The sequence below is a fragment of the Wyeomyia smithii genome, chromosome 2 (assembly GCF_029784165.1).
Source record: "Wyeomyia smithii strain HCP4-BCI-WySm-NY-G18 chromosome 2, ASM2978416v1, whole genome shotgun sequence".
In the NCBI taxonomy this organism is placed as follows: Eukaryota; Metazoa; Arthropoda; class Insecta; order Diptera; family Culicidae; genus Wyeomyia; species Wyeomyia smithii.
In genome coordinates this window covers 114,001,354-114,017,922 of record NC_073695.1, presented here as the reverse complement: position 1 = coordinate 114,017,922, position 16,569 = coordinate 114,001,354, and the positions used below count along the sequence as shown (strand labels likewise).

At 36.0% G+C, this 16,569-nt stretch overlaps 1 protein-coding gene across 3 annotated transcripts in view; it reads left to right on the top strand.

Annotated features, from left to right (window-relative positions):
- Positions 1-16,569, top strand: part of LOC129721129 (uncharacterized) — a 102,696-nt gene that overhangs the window by 21,892 nt on the left and 64,235 nt on the right. For all 3 annotated transcript variants that reach the window (XM_055673309.1, XM_055673307.1, XM_055673308.1), the window contains 3 exons: positions 3,363-3,747; positions 13,195-13,332; positions 15,627-15,761. In XM_055673309.1, coding sequence (XP_055529284.1) covers positions 3,543-3,747; positions 13,195-13,332; positions 15,627-15,761 — 478 coding nt within the window. In that variant the 5' untranslated portion in view covers positions 3,363-3,542. The remainder of the gene's footprint in view (positions 1-3,362; positions 3,748-13,194; positions 13,333-15,626; positions 15,762-16,569) is intronic.

Below are 16,569 nucleotides of genomic sequence, written 5' to 3'. Positions count from 1 at the left end.
CTGCTAAACTTTGCATTTTTGTAGAATATATTGGTTTGCTATTTTTATTTGTTGTAAAGATATTTCTAGTTTTTTTGCTGAAAATAACCATATTTTGAGTTCATATTTCTGCGAAGGTTGCAGATAGTAGCAAACCAGACTGTATGCATTTGAAAGTTTGTCAAAAGAAATGTATTACTCATAAGAGTTCAACTGTTTCTAGTTGTATCCAACCGAGTACTGAATGAAAGGAAAACACCCCTCAAAATTAGTTTTTTGTCCATAACTTTTTCTGTAATGTTTCGACGGTTCTAAGATGTTCTAAGATTTTGTTCATTCTGCTAAACCTTATAAACAAATGCTTTGACAACAAAAGCTAGTCGAACCTTTTGATTGAAAATGTTTACTAAAACCTCTTAAAATCATAAACATTATTTCTTTCTTGGAAAATTACATCTGGTTTTCTTCCGTTTTTAAATCTTCAAATAGTTAAATATTAGGGATAAAATTTTCCCTGCTGTGCTTAAAGATAATCTGAAGCACCATTTCAAATTTAACTTTTTTCTTCAAAATGCAATATTTTAGACTCACTTTAATTGGTCTACAAAGTATTTTGCTTAAATTAACCCCTAAGTATTTTTAAATCATGTGAACGGGAAAGGGTTACAAAATCGGATTTCTCAGTTCTTTATTTCTCAAAATAAGTTATTTAGATAGACATTTTAGTCCAAAAAATGCGATGCCCGCCTCCACCCAAAATCATGAGAGCATGAATGGTTTGCAAAATGTTTAATTTGATTTTTTTTTATAAAACTTTACCTTCAATAAAAATATTTACATTTCATTCCACCATCCTGAAATTTAAACCAGAAATTTTGTTATAACTTCGGATTTCTTCGAAAAGAAAATGAGAAAAAAAATTAACTCTTAATTTTTGTTTGTCAATTAAGATAAGGCGTTTGTTTATAATTTATTTTGACCAAAAAACCGGTGTAGTTTTTTTTTGTAAGCATTATTAGTTCCCTGCAATTCATTCTCTGACAGTTTATTTTGTACAACTGAAGGATTCTGAGCTACAATGCTTTGAATCAAACATATACCAAAATACTTATGTTCTTTTAAAAAAATTCTCTTGAGTCTGAAAAAATTGCCCGCCCGCGGAAAATATTCAGTTTGTTAAGTCAGGTACGTGTGCTGAGATTCAGCCAAATCATAAATGGTAGATATTCGATGATAATACGACATTTGGCATGATAACACTCAGGACTCAAATTAACGCAGACTATCTTTCTAGGATTAACACTCCGCATTTGACGAATCGAACGTTGAAATGGTTGAAATTCATTCATAAATTCCATGTTGCACATTATAAAACATATATTTACTAGATAATATAACACCGTAGCATTGAATTGCATTTTCGTCTCCGGTGTCGAAAGCATCATGTATCAGCGACATGATTCGAGCAACGCGTCTCCCACAGTTACTCAAAGATTTGTGTCTTCGATACAGTATGAGCCCTCAGACCCTTCTGGAGGTGCATTAGTTGGAAAATTTCATAAAACAATGTTACTAAGATTATTACAAAAGTTCACATCGTTGCACAAGGTAATATTCCCCTAACAGCAAAAAAAGATCAGATTACTATAAATACGAGTATATATAGTCGCACTAGAGTTAATGTGGCTTCAGAATCATATATCTGATTTGCAATATCTATACCTTATTTTAAAATTCTATCCAACACCTTTACCCCCAACATGTATTGAAAAATATGAAATTGATTATATTGGTTTAGTGGTTCTGTTATTTTTAACTCCCGAAAGGCTTGTATTCGAATTAAAAATCACATCTCATCTTATAAGTACAAAACTGAATATGATTTTCTTTGGAATGGTTTCTATTATATAATAGTCAATGACATCTTAAACGACGACAGAAACTCACAGCATTTCCACGTTAACCAACATAACACTCTGCATCTAATATATTTGTTTCAGTTAAAAATACCATGCATTTTTATACCGTTCGCAAAGAAAATAATAATATATAAATATGGTAACAAAACGTTCTTCATTATTGTTAACAAAAATCGGATTAATCAACATATGAATTGATAAACAAATGAATTAGTTTACACACCATTCATTATTCAAACGGTGCTCTGACGCAAGCTCATGTAACACCGTAAATAATAAATCACATAAAATCTCCTGCCTTCATCCCTCTGGGCAAAATCAATTTCTTCCTTGCGCCATCAGCGTAAAGCAATATGTGAAACTAGCTCGCGAGACGAGCTCACGAGAATTTGCGCGCAAGCTGTCTCGTGTGCGCAACGCCCATGCACCGCGCTCGTTACGTTGAGAGACGAGATATCTTCGTGTACGTCGCAAAAGAAATCCCATGCGACGAGATATGGCTCGTACGTATTGCAAGTTCTCTCGCTCGCATGTGGCGCACAGCACAAAACGACTGAATGAGAAACGAGACTTGTAGCGCAAAGCGCATTGTCTCTTTTTTGTACGAGCGAGATTTCAGGAAGTCTGATTCTGGTGAACTAACCACTCTCAAATAGCAGTAAGTAAGGTGACACTTAAAAACTGAAAAAGGAGTCTAAGTTTTCTGGAAATTTGTATATTTACAAAATTAACCCGCGTTGTTTCCCTACCCAGGGAAACATTGGTTATGGCATTCCGTATCGTTGCATGAAAGCTATTAGCATTTGTTATCCCTCTCAACGTTACAGGCTTACGCCGCAGAGTGACATTCACAGTATGATCGTTATAAGCTCTGTTTCGTTTTCTTGGAAAGTATCCCAGCCGTCCTACGTCAAAAATAAGCCTAGATGGTGCGAAGTACATCTGTATTGTAATCTACTGTACAACCCGATTAAAGCACAACCAATCTTTGAATGTTTTAGATGCCACCCGTTTCACCAAAAGAAGAAGTTAGCTGAAAGAAAAGCTTGTAGTAAAATTTCGGTAGCCCAACTATAAATAATTTTTATTGTGATATGAGCCTATAACCTTTGGAGAATAGCGCCAGCATCAAGCTCACCAAAACTGCAAGGGTTGTAAAAACAATTCCTGGAACGTAAATTTTTACGAGTGTGGGTTGCACCTGATTTATCGCACCAGACGGTCGGATTTGAGTTTTCAATTTATGCCCTCGCTTATGTCCCAATTAGCATAAATTGCTGTTCTGTTTTATATGTGTGCGAATCGCAATTAAATTGGCAAATGGCAAAGTTTTTGGAAATAAGCCAGTTAAGTGCTGTACTCACTCTGAATTTATTATTATACCGTGTGCTACCTACAATGCGAATTAAATGTAAAATTGTCAGTCAGTTCTTGAAACTGTTTGTTTTTAATTTTTCTTTCCAGGATTCAATCAGAGCGTCGCGATTGTTGCTGGTTTTCTCGTTACAATTTGTATTCACTCCAGACTGCCACAACAAGGGTATTAAATCGTTCATAGCTCCATGACACGCATCTACCCTCCGCAGGGTGGCTCTCGGGATAACAAAGTGAGGTCGGCGGAAGGCGCGTGATTGTGTGTGGGTTATGCATGCCCGTGGCGGTTCACAATGGCAGAGTCGAAGAAAACCCTCACTCGGGCCGCTGCGGCGTGCCCACCCTGCTTCGGGTGCCACGTGGAATGTACAGGTAGTACGGGGCAAGATGACGTCACGTTGCTTGTGGCACGCGTGTCGAGCCTTGGCCCTTGGCATCGTACTCATGCTGGTCGGCGGCGGAATGGCTACCGTTGGTAAGTACATATACGTTTGAAGTAAGAAAGGTCTTTGATATGGTTGTTGCGTGTCTTGCTTACTGGCTTACAGGTATTATGTTTATTTCGCTTACTTTGCTGCTTCGGGTTTTCTAAATGTAATAAGTTTTTGCTTTTAAGAAGCCTTTACTCAAAGGATAACGATGGACCCAACCTATATTAGGTTATCTTGGGTGATTTATTGATATTGCTAATATAAGGCAAGCTACATCCTGAAATATTAAATGTAAGTGCTCCCTGGTGCACCGAAATAATATAGCTGTCTGAGCTTCAATCCCTAAATCATTCTCGCATCCTACCGTCTACATTTGAATTGATGGCTATGCAAACAAGTTGTTAAGTCTCGATCAGTGTACAAAGGTACTTATGCCTATAAAACATTTTGGAGCTCGTTCATGTTTATACTTAAAGACGAATTCGGGGAAGTCGCTGTAATATAGAGCCCCCAAGACTTTCATAATACATACATTTTGTGTCGACAGGAATAACAGGATTGTAAGTTTATCGAACCGGAATGGAGTTTCGCTTATTCGAGTGTTCACCTACTCTGCTGTGTCTTTACTAGAACAGCTGTAAATGAAAGCAAAGTTTTGTTGACGTGGATACCCAACTTTGCGCCACTTATTAATTATTAGTTAAGAAGTAAACATAATGGTTTCTTGAAGAAGAGTGACTTTTCGAGGGTAAGACAAGAACGCGAATTTTAATTTCACGGTTCTATCGAAAGACGTTATTCGTTGTTCATGCTTTTAAAGCGATAGATGTGATGGAATGGTGGTCAGGTTTTTTACGCTTTTTTCTATGGCATTTTTAACTCTACCATTGGACTCCGGAGAAAAAAAATCGATAATTGGAGATGTGCTATTGTTAAAGTGATAAATGAAAAGCGTTGTCTTATAACCAATGAAACTATTAGCGAATTTCTTTATTCCACTGCATCAGGACAAATCTGCCAAGGAATGAAGCAACGACATCGTGATTCACGACACAAGTAATAAAGAGATGCCAGATAATTTTGACGAACTAAGCACGTGCGATGGTGGGTTGAAGCTGGCAAATTTTACAGTACACTTCGGGCAGCACACCAGGTCAAAACTGGGTCAAAATCGAGCGAATAAAGAAAAAGAATAAATAGAATAATGCTATCTCTAAAAATGTTCAAAACTCATAGTATTTCGACCGTAACAACACGTAAACTTTCATTACCCAATATTTGACTGTAAAAAAATAATGGTGTATACAAAAATTTCTTCTTCAGCGTCTTAGTATAATGATATTGAATACTAAGAATAGGTTATGTTTTCATTTAATTCTACTACCAAACTCATCTGAAACATTTAAAGATTTGGTAGTAGAATTAAATGGAAACATAACCTATTCTCAGTATTCAATAGGTGTATTCGTGATGTGACCGTTAACACAAATTGCTCATAAATTTACGGTATTGGAAATACTAAGTCTGTACTATACTCGGAAGCAAGCATAAATGGCGTAGCTTTTTTTCAGGTTTTTTTCTGATCCCCCCTCTCCACCCCCATTGTAGCATTTCGTCACAAAGTCAGACCCCCCTCTAGATGATTACGTAGCTTTATAACACCCTCCCTCCCCACCTTCCATGACAATTTTTTTGCAATTTTTATTATCAAAAACATACATTGTATCATGAATGTATAAGAAAAAACAAAAAATTATTAAAAATAATCCTAAACAGCAAAACAGTGATAAAAAAGCAAAATTAGAATAAATCAATTGTTTTTCTTAGTTTCATATTTGCTACGTAGCTTGGTTTAAACGCCACCCTCCCCCTCGTCATATTTCGTCACAAAAACCCATCGAATGCTACGTCATTTATGAATGTTCCCTTATCGCGCTGCTGCTATAGACCTAGGACCTATAGACCATTGCACGGTGACGTCACGCATCTGAGTTTGACAGCTACTGGGAAACTCCACAAAAAAACGGGCAACCAATTTAATCGACCATTTTTGATTTGACAGAAACTTTGTATAGATGCTTCTTTAGACAAAAGATGCCATTTTGTGCTATTAGTTTATTTTCTTGTAACACGACTCATTTTTGAGAAGCTATTGAAAAATGCTTTTTTGGAAAGGTAATTACAAATATTTTTAGGGCCAAAACGGTTTATTAAATCGGTGTAACGTCTTCGGCAAAGTTCTAGACAATAATTTTGTCTTTCCGAAAAAAATATACACTTTAAAAAATATATTTATTTTTTGAAAAAGAGTTAAAAGAAAAATTATGAATTAATTGTCTAAAAAGCTCATTTTTTAAAATCTATTTTTTATAAAAACTACAAAAGATTACCTAAACAATGCAACCGGTTCGATCATGGAGAAATCAAGAAAAAAATTATGATTTAAAAAAAAAAATTATTTTTTTTTCGTGGAGCATATCTCTTTTTGGAAGGAGAAAATTGTTATCTACAACTTTGCCGAAGACACTATGCCAATCATTCAAACCGTTTTAACTGTAGAAATATTTTTGATTTCCAATAGAGCACTTTATGGGGAATTAAAAATAATTTTGAAGTAAAAACGGTTTGTTTGTTTGGCATAGTCTCTTCGGCAAAGTTGTAGATAATAGTTTTATCCCCCCCATAAAAAATGTAACCTGTGAAAAAAAAATGATTTTTTTTTCATAACTTCTTTTTCTCGATTTCTCCACGATCGGATCGGTTGCATTGTTTAAGTAATCTTATGTAGTTTTTATAAAAATAAATAGAATTTAATAAATAAGCTTTTTTAGATAATTAATTTTTAATTTTTCTTTTGAGACAAATCGCGCGAAATGACCGATGGTCGAATATCGACCATTTTTGATTTGAATGAAACTTTGCACACGTATTTGGCTTAGCAAACTGAGCATTTTTCACAGGTGGAGAGATTTTTCACACCTATGAGTTACATTCTAAAAGGGCGTGCCGTGCTGGATCGAAATCCGTACACCTAAGCACATGATAATCTTCGACGGTCATAGCATATAGCATAGCATATTTGATCGCCCGTGTGTTGCCCGCGATTGACCAGAATCAGCTGAAATTGCACAAAGAACCGTCAAAATGGTGCCTAGGAGTAGCAAGCCATTTTCAGTGTACAATTCCTGGTGATTTTTCTTTTCACTGGTCAATAACGTAGCTGGCCACGCCCAATGCAGATCAATAGAGGAAGGGATATCGGGACTGTTAGTTTAATACTTGTTGCTACTAGAGACCGAGGAATCCTCTGCATCATCCACAAGTATCAAAGGAAGGGATTAGTGTTAGTGGAAAGGAATTAATCTGGATCCATCGAGGTTGATGGTGCGAAACATGATAATCTTCGACGGTCAATATAAAATCAAGAAATCACATATTGCTTTAAACTGACATGTTTAGTTATAGGTCTACATATATGTTATCACTATTTTCAAGCAAAATGATTAATATCACTCCGAAACTCGAAAAAATCATGTTTAAATAGAACATGTTTTGAATCGAAATCCGTACACAGTTTTTTGTCTGAATCAAAACCCGTACACTTTTGAAATCCGCACACACGCGATATAGACTGGATCAAAGTCCATAAAACAATAAATCAAACTCCGTATAGAAATAGATGTACAAAAATGAACATCTTTTATTTATAATTTATCTTCAAATTAACGAATAAATATATTTTGAGGATCAACTGGCTCCTAAAGTTTCACACGGTTTTCTAAATTTTGATATCAGCTGAAATAGTTCAATTTTCGTAGCGTTTCGTAGTAACCGGAACGCCGGAACATCTCGAAGCTTCCCGGTACGACTTTCCCTTGCGCACCTCAATCACAGCTCGTTTGAAATTGTTTGCCGTATATTTATGCTTGTTTTCTTCCATTATATGCTGAAAACAAGAAAAAAGTTCAACTATATATGCATGATACACACGCTGTACGGATTTCGATTCAAGCAAATAACAATAATCAAAATCCGTTCGGCACAGTTTTTGTTGAATAAATACAATTTACACTATTTATTAGACAATACACAGCTTGAAAATGACAAAGACTTACCTTTTCCATCAATTTTAAAAAAAATCACAGAGTAAAACACTTATATCCCACTTGAAAATCGCTTTTATCTGAAGAACGTTTCCTTAGTAAATTCTCTAACGATACAACGAAATGACAACTGAAACCGATACACGATTGATTTTTCATTTTTAATATTTTTATTTCATGGCCTACTGGCGCATAGTTTAATTTAACAGAAAGCCAACAACTCAACGGATATGTACATGTAACTATCATATGAATTTTCACTTTTATAATGCTTAAAACTGAAGAAAAACATCAAGGTGTACGGATTTCGATGCTGTACGGGTTCCGATCCAGCACGGTATGCCTTTGGCACAGGTTTTATTCGAAGCATTGTAGCCCAGAAACCGTATGTTGTATAGAAAAACTGTCTGAGAATGAGTTGTGTTGTAGGGAATTAAAAATGCACCATAAAAAATATACACTGTACGAAAAAAAATTTTTTTTGACCAAAAAAAATTAAAAATAAACATTAAATTTCAATTTAAAAAAAAAGAGTTGAATTTTGTTTTATTTTTTTTTAAAGAAACTTGACGTTAATACGCAACTTTTTAAAAAAATCCAGGATGGAGAAATGAAAAATGATTTTTTATGGTAGATTAATTTTTTTATGAAAATTCTAATTTAAACATTTTTCAAAATATTTGTATTCTGATGATTTTAAAAGATGCAGAGAGTCATTTTAAATCAAAAAGCTCTTGGTTAGAGCGTAAAATATGTTTTTTCAATATAAATCGGTTGTTTTCAAAGATAGAGAAAAACTTTATTTGACAAAGTTACTTAAAATTAATGAAGCTATAACATTGTAGAACAAATTTTTCTTCTATCTACAAAGATAAAAAAGTTAGATACTTGATTGCATTGAAAATGTTGGTCATCCTAATTTTTGATAATTTTTCAATAAGCGCTTTATCATATGTAACAACTTTGTAGAAGAAAGTTTTTCTCTAAAATGTTGCTATAGAGCTCTAGACCCAAATTTCCCCCTAAATTCGATTTCTGGACCATTGTGCAGTGGGACGGTTCCAGCAAGAATTGCTTATAATTCAAGAACTAATAAAGCAAATGTAACCAAGTTTGACATGAGGAGGTTTTTAGGATCAATAAATATTTCTGTGACCGTTTGACACCACTAGGAGGGAGTCCCATACAAATAAAACACAAATTTCTGCACAAATCAAGAACTAATCAAATAAATGGAACCCAATTTGGCATGATCAGCAGTCAAAAATCGACTCCAGACGCCATTTTTTATTCTAATATGGTGAGTTCCGGTGTCTGGAAAACAGCCGAAAGTGACTGATTACCACCTAAAGAAAATCCAAAATGGCGAATTCCGGTGTCTGATAAACAGTCGAACGTGACCAAATACCACCCAGTGTGGATATTTCCATAATCGTGATAATGTACAGAAACCTATAGTTTAACTCAGACACTATTTTTTTTTGGAAAACAGCCAAAATCTGCCGAATACCAATTAATATAGGTATCTTCAGAACAAAATGATACACAAAGGCCAGGAATTGACTCCACGTGACATTTAACAATCCATCTTGGACAGTTTCTTGTTTCTTGAATACAGTTGAAAATGACCGAATACCACCCAATATGAGTAGGGTTGCCATCCCTCCGGGTATCACCCGAAGTCTCCGGGTTTGGGAGGTGATCTCCGGTTCTCCAGATGAACGCGAATTTTCTCCGGGCCTGGGAACTAGTTTTCGGGTCTCCGGGTAAAAGCAATATTTCTCTGAGTCAGCAAAATCATTTTCAACTCGTTTTGGAACCGGCATAAGTCATAAATTTGGACAATTTGTTTTCAAGTACTACACACCTAATTACCGAAAAACTTAGAAAATTAGCAAAGTATTTCAAGAGTTTTCGGAATTTTTTGTGAATTTCATTCAAAGGAGATTTTAAGGCTATCAAGTTTATGGCGAATATTTATCATTATAATAAATCCCATCCAAATATTCAGTTGGCACTGTCACAAAGATCACTAAGTTCGGTCGGCTAAGATCAGTGAAGTAACCAACTAAAAAATAATTTGAACAATTTTGTGTAAATAAAGTTTTCTTTCTGAGCAAAGAAATTTTAACTTTCGCAAACATACATTGGTGGAGTAAAAACAATTCACAAGGCCAATCTTTGGATACCAATAAGGAATGTTTAAAACTATTAAAATAAAGGGTCAGCTGGTTGCATATGACAAGCTGGCTTTGGCGAACGATGATATAAAATATGCTCCAATTCTATTTTCAATTCAATTCATTCTCCCAGCACGAACAATTTCTGATCCCAGAAAGTCCTGCTATGACTATTTCTGTGTTGATTATTTTGTTTTTGAATCACCATTAGCGCTTTTTTTGCTAAAACATGTTTAAAATTCTAGAACGAAATTTAGTAGTTATCTAACTAATATTTAAACATATTGGCTACCTGTCATAACAGTTTGAGGCAGTTTTTTTATAGGAATAAATATACATAACTCGACCTGGAGTTAACAAAAAGCAATGATAGAGGAAAAAACTGGTGAGAGGATTTCTCTGGAAGAGTCCAAAATATGGCATCAGAAAGAAGACAAATGGGTTGCTCCAAAATTTCGAACCGAAACCGTAACTGTAATAGTCAGCTTAGAGAGACTGGAAATCTTAATGATTCGGAATTAAGTAAGGACTAACCTTTCCTCAGCCAGAAGACGTATTTTTCAAATTTTTCGAGGATCTGGACAACTGGTTTACACGGTTTATAATAGCAATACTCAGAGGGAGAGATATGCGAAGAAAACATTGTGGGCCAAACGAACATGTCAAAATACAAGGCAAACGAACAAAAAAGGTAACACATTGAGAGGTATTGCAATCCGGTTCAATAAAAGATATATTTATTTTCACACGTTTTTCTTGTTCTATTGCTAAACAATGAATTGAGAATGCTTCAAAATTGCTTTATCACAGTTACTTGCAATTGGTGGTTCACAAACCTTTTATAAGGTCAACAAACAAAATAAATATTATTCTCCAGGACTTCCACCGTCACTATCAGTTAAACGAGTCGAACGGAAAAGATAGTCAACATTTCACTTTGAGAAGAGATCTAGCACCTCTGACATGTGAAAAACTTATTTTCAAAGAGCACATTGAGAGTATACAAACCAAGTGCATCAAATATACGAGATGTTAAATCCTCTCATTAACAGGAATTCTAAACTTTGTTTAAAGAACAAACTTTTGATTAACAAACAAATTTTTAGACCAGCAATGCTTTATGCTGTACCAATCTGGTCAAGTTGCTGTTCAACAAGGAAGAAAATGCTCCAAAGGGCTCAGAATAAAATTCTGAAAATGATTTTGAAGCGTCCTCCTTGGTTTGGTACACTCGAATTACATAGACTTACTGGTGTTGAACCATTAGAAGCTATGTCAAATAAAATTATTAACAATTTTCGACAAAAATCGTTGCAATCCTCAATTGCTACGATAAGCTCTCTTTATAGCCAATAAGTTAGCAATTAAGTTAGTTGTTAGTTTACTTCCCCTTTTCTGACAAGTAGGTTTAAATCCCTACGAATGATAAGTTCTAATTGCGAAAGCAAACAAATCCTAACAATTAAAATTACAAATTTCTAACAGTGTTGAGAAGTCACCATATGTGATTGGACACACATACTCATTATTTACTAATATTTATCATAAATACTTAAGCTACTAACAAATCCCCCCCTTAAAAAAAAACCTCTGACATGCACACTTAAAATTTTTTGCCGGGTCTCGGTAATTTATTGCCGGGAACGGCACCACTGAGTGCTCGGTTAAAAAAATAATGACAGCTGTCACATTTTTTCGTGAATCTCGATTCACCTAACTAACATTTCGGCTCGTTAATATTTTGTGCCGAAACTTCAGTTAGGTTGAACCGAGATTTTCGAAAAAATGTGACAGCTGTCATTTTTTTCTAACCGAGCACTCAGTGGTGCCGTTCTCGGCAAAAATTACCGAGATCCGGAAAAAAAAATTTAAGTGTGTGTGAAACCTAGTTGCCAATTTTTTTTCCATCACCAATCTCTCTCTCTCTCTCTCTCTCTCTCTCTGAGTATCTCTAGTTTATACTAAATGCAAAACAAAGAAACAAACTTTATCGCAGGTAAGGAAGACGAAGACATTTGTCTGTGTTAGTTGTGGAAATTAGAAGCGGAAAGGCAAATAATACGTGCTTCTGGGTTGTGGTTTGTGGATGGAAAAGCAGCGTTCATCATAAAAGGTATTTCTAGAAATGTTAAATTATGATGGTCTCGACTATTGGCAAGATAATCTTTAGAGAAATTCCCAAATGAAATTGAACAGGAATTTTGCAGGTGGAAGTCTAATGGTGATGGCTACGTTTTCAAGGAGAGCGAAAACTTTTATCGCCACAAGTTCGACAAGGATGAACTACGAGGGTTATGAAGTGCTTGACAGTACACTAAGGTCGCTTTTTACGCGTTTTTTTACGCGGATTCCGGAATTTACGCGTTTTTTTTGCTCGGATTTCGATTCATCTTCACTCGGATTGCAAAATTAACGCAGGTTTTTTTACGCGGATTCCGGAATTTACGCGATTTTTTTACGCGGCATGTATCCCCCGCGTAAAAAGCGACCTTAGTGTATGTTGGTACCATTTATAAGAGATATCTTGGATAACAATTTTATCTTCCAGCATGATAATACTACCATTCACGTAAGCAATAAATATTTGTCATGGTTTTTCAAAAGAAACATCCAGGTTATGAACTGACCAGCTCGTAGCTCGGACTTTAATCCCATCGTGAACCCTTGGGGAATTTAGGCAAGGTGGGCTTACAGCGGTGGATGGAAGATTGAAACATTTTGTTAGTTTGAGAGATGTGTAAGGGCCGAGTGGAATTTCGAAAAAAAAATGAATAATCGACTCAATGTCAAACCGTATCTGTGAAACAATTCTGAAACATGATAAAATCACCATATAACTGACAACTGATGTGCTCGTACAAGAATTTCTACACAAAAGTTAGGTTATTTTTCATTTTCATTGACTGTTTAAAATGGAATTCTAACTTTATGTTCGAAGCCAATTTGAATTCTATGCCAATACTTCAAAAACGAAATTTTCAGTTGACCTTTCATAAATAAAAAAGCACTTAAATTTCACATGAACGAATAAGAAATTATTACGTTTACATTATCACATGAAATTGTATTTGCGTAAGATTTGTAATCTTTTCCGGAATTCAGCAGCTACGACAAAGAAAAAAATTCCGAACCATGTCGGAAAAATAGCGAAACTAAAAATATACATTTAAAATAGCTGAAAAATCAATTTTGTTTTCTGTTTTTACAGGATATTACGCCAATAATTTTCCTTCGTTGTCCGATGTGAAGAGCAACAGCACGTCAACGATTCGTGTGAAAAACGAACACCGTGGATTACACCTAAACAATTTATCCTACGTTGGACCTATCATCATGGGAGTAGGTGGTAAGTGGGTGCTATTGCGATAACATTGGTGACGAACCTTAATAGAAAAAAAACCCTAGCCTTAACCCACCAAGTAAAAAATGTATGTCTGTAATCAGTTACTAGCTCATGGTCGTAATCAAAAATTAACGTCAAATTATTGTTTTCGTGGGCGTCTGACAAAAGCTCAATGACAAGGTCTCACGACAATAAGATATTCTATTCTCATGCTATTCACACCGATCTGTGTGGTGTCGTGCTTGCGCTATCGAAACGCAAATGAAAGATAGATATCAGAGTGTATTGCGATTTTATTTATTAATTCGTCATCTAATGGTCCTAATGAAAATATCTGGCGAAATTTTAATTTATTAGGTGTAACTTTACGCTTCACATCGAATGCTGGTGATTTGTTCTTTATATTATCAGCATCCAGTCGAATGGTATCCATCCACAAAGATAAATTTCGTTTAAGTCCTTTTGCGAGGTATTTGCTAAAGCAGTTTTACAATCTCAAAACAAGTGCCGACGCTGACAGAGAGTAAGGTAGTAAGCAAATTGATATGCTTATGTTTGTATTTCACCTTAGACATTTCGAGTATTTCGTCTCATAGGAGGCTCCATAAGTTGCTTAAAATAGGTTCCCTACCTTACATTTATAAATAAATTTGGGACAAAGTATCTGCTTGTAACAAATGAAAATTATTTTTCAGAGAGGAACAATTACTCAAACGATCGTAACCTAGATTAAGTTCCTAATGATGTATTATTTGAGCTTTACACAAAAATAAATTGCAAACGGTTTCGGTAACATTTTATGTTATGAGCTTCTGAAACACTTTTATAATCCTCTGTAACAGGTTAAAGAGAGTTCAAGTTGAAAAAGATTTCTTTCGCATGTCTATGTATAGCCGATACTCACTTTTGGCTGTATTCCAACCCGGGTGGCAGCAGAGCTTACATATACTTCCAAAGCATTTTATCCCCTCGTCTCGTTTTGCGCCATTTAGTATACGGTTAAAACCCCCAGGCCCTTCCGTACACTTTAATCTCCAAGCAAGACGTGTTGCTTCTACAGTTTCGTTCGACCATGAACAAACCGGAAGACACCGTAAAGGATGAAGGATTTACTAGGCCAGGACAAAACTAGATGCGTGGTGTCACCGGAAGGTGGGATGCAGGTCCAGGGTACGTGTTCGGAATCATTTATCGTGCAGGCAGAAAATTACGTTTAATGAACTCATAAATCCTTATCAAACTTTCTCACGGTACCCTTGTGCTACCTACTTGCTATATATTAAATGTTTGCGAATGTAATCCATGGGGACAGAAATAGAGTGAACATCCGTCACTGCTTGTAGAGCACGACTTTATCTGTTTGCTTTTGCAGCGAATGGTAGGGATTGCAAAGAGTAGTCTCTTGGCGCCAAAAAGTGCAACTCATATAAATCGTTTAAAAGCTACTGCAGCGAAATGTAGCTGGCCACTCCTGGTTGTATGTTACTGTTTTCAGGAGAGAAAAGTTTTAGTGCAATTAATTGTAGATTTACACCGGATAGAATTGTAAGCAAACAGTGCTGTTTATTCAATTGTGTATAGGTAACATTTATAAATTACGTAACATGAAACTTGGCAATTTTCAATAAACACGTAAAATAATTTTGCAGCCCCGCGCAGTGTAACGCTCCCCTGAATACCCACCTCCTTCCTCGAGCGCGCTGCGTGATATTTGAATGATCCCATATATCTATGCATATTTTTGGTTTCCCAGTGAAAGTTTTCGTCTATCACAGCGGTAGTCCAGTACGAGAAGTAGGGAAACGTATTCAGAGAGCTAAACTATTCTAAAACCGTTCGATACTGTTCGTAGATAATGGAAGTTTGTTTGATGAACTTTTCAACTTTGTTCAAACTCTGCGAAAAGTTTAAGCACAGTGGGGAATTGAATGCTATCCTTTCGTGTAATATCCGGTAAAGCGATCGCGTTTCGTGAGAGAACTGCATTGAACTGCATTTGTTTTTCGTCATATTTTCTCAATCAACGAAAAACCATAATGATGAAAAGACAGTCTTTCGATAGTTCTCCCTTATCTGGGGCGTCACACGATTTGATACCGCCATCTTGTGAGCAGGGGTCAAATTTTCCTCTTCCGTCACCTATTGACATGATGTCGAAAATTGCGGCTGATTCGTGATATGAATACTAAACTTTACCCGTACCCCGTTAGCATTAGAATGTTTGAGGATACTAGATTTTTAAATAAATACATTTTCATCTTCCAGAGCTTATTCTATTTTTCACTGTATCGTTCAAGGATTCATCGTGGTGGCATCGTGTGTGATGACGTTCGAAGCACGGGACTCAGCAGCTAAAGTGGTTCCAGCCCGGTTTAAATTAAGTGGCACAGCAAGGAATCCCAGTCGAAGCAACATGTCCCGGCGGTCTACAAGTAGGTATTAAAAAATTCTAGGAAAGTGGGAGTTCTTTCAGCTTCGCAATTTTGATTCAAATACAAGTGTAGTGGTTCCAATCGGGGGACCGAGACCAACAATTTTGTATATATACCTCTGAAAAAAACGGACGTTCAAACATTCTGCAAGACCAAGACATCAAAAAATTAGCCGTGCAAGACGATATGGGACTGATAAACACAAATTCTTTGAAGGGCCACGAAGTTCTTTATGCTTCGCAAAGAGGAAGGCGTAGCTCTTTGTGCGTACTGATCGCGAAGCCAGAAAGATTTGGAACCACTGCACTGTGTTGGTGTGTATGATTTCTCATTGTGAAATAAAAAATAAATTTAAAACTAGAGAGTGGAGACATTTTGCACACAAGAAGTTGTTTTCCATTAATCCAACAACTGAACTAATCGGAAACCACAAATTTAATCAACCGATTCACGATATCAGGAGACTCTCCTCGGCAGACTAAATGCTACTTTTCAAGTACAATCTGAATAACAGAAAACACTTCAGAAGCTCACTTCTTATGGCTTTTCACCGGCATCAAAGTTAAACGGTGAAAAGTGTGTACTTCTGTTTCAAGTGTAAGCGAGCACACAGGCGGACTGGCAGCCGGATGTTAACATTGAACAAAAACCGAATCCCTGCGAGCCATTTCTGATATAAAATGTGCCGCAAACAACGGATTCTGAAAGTGGTTTAAGGGGATTCGAGGTGGGGTGGTGTCTTTGGGATTCTAGCCGGCTTCCGGAACACTGCCATTCCGCGACAAGGTGCACAGACTTGGTATTGTAT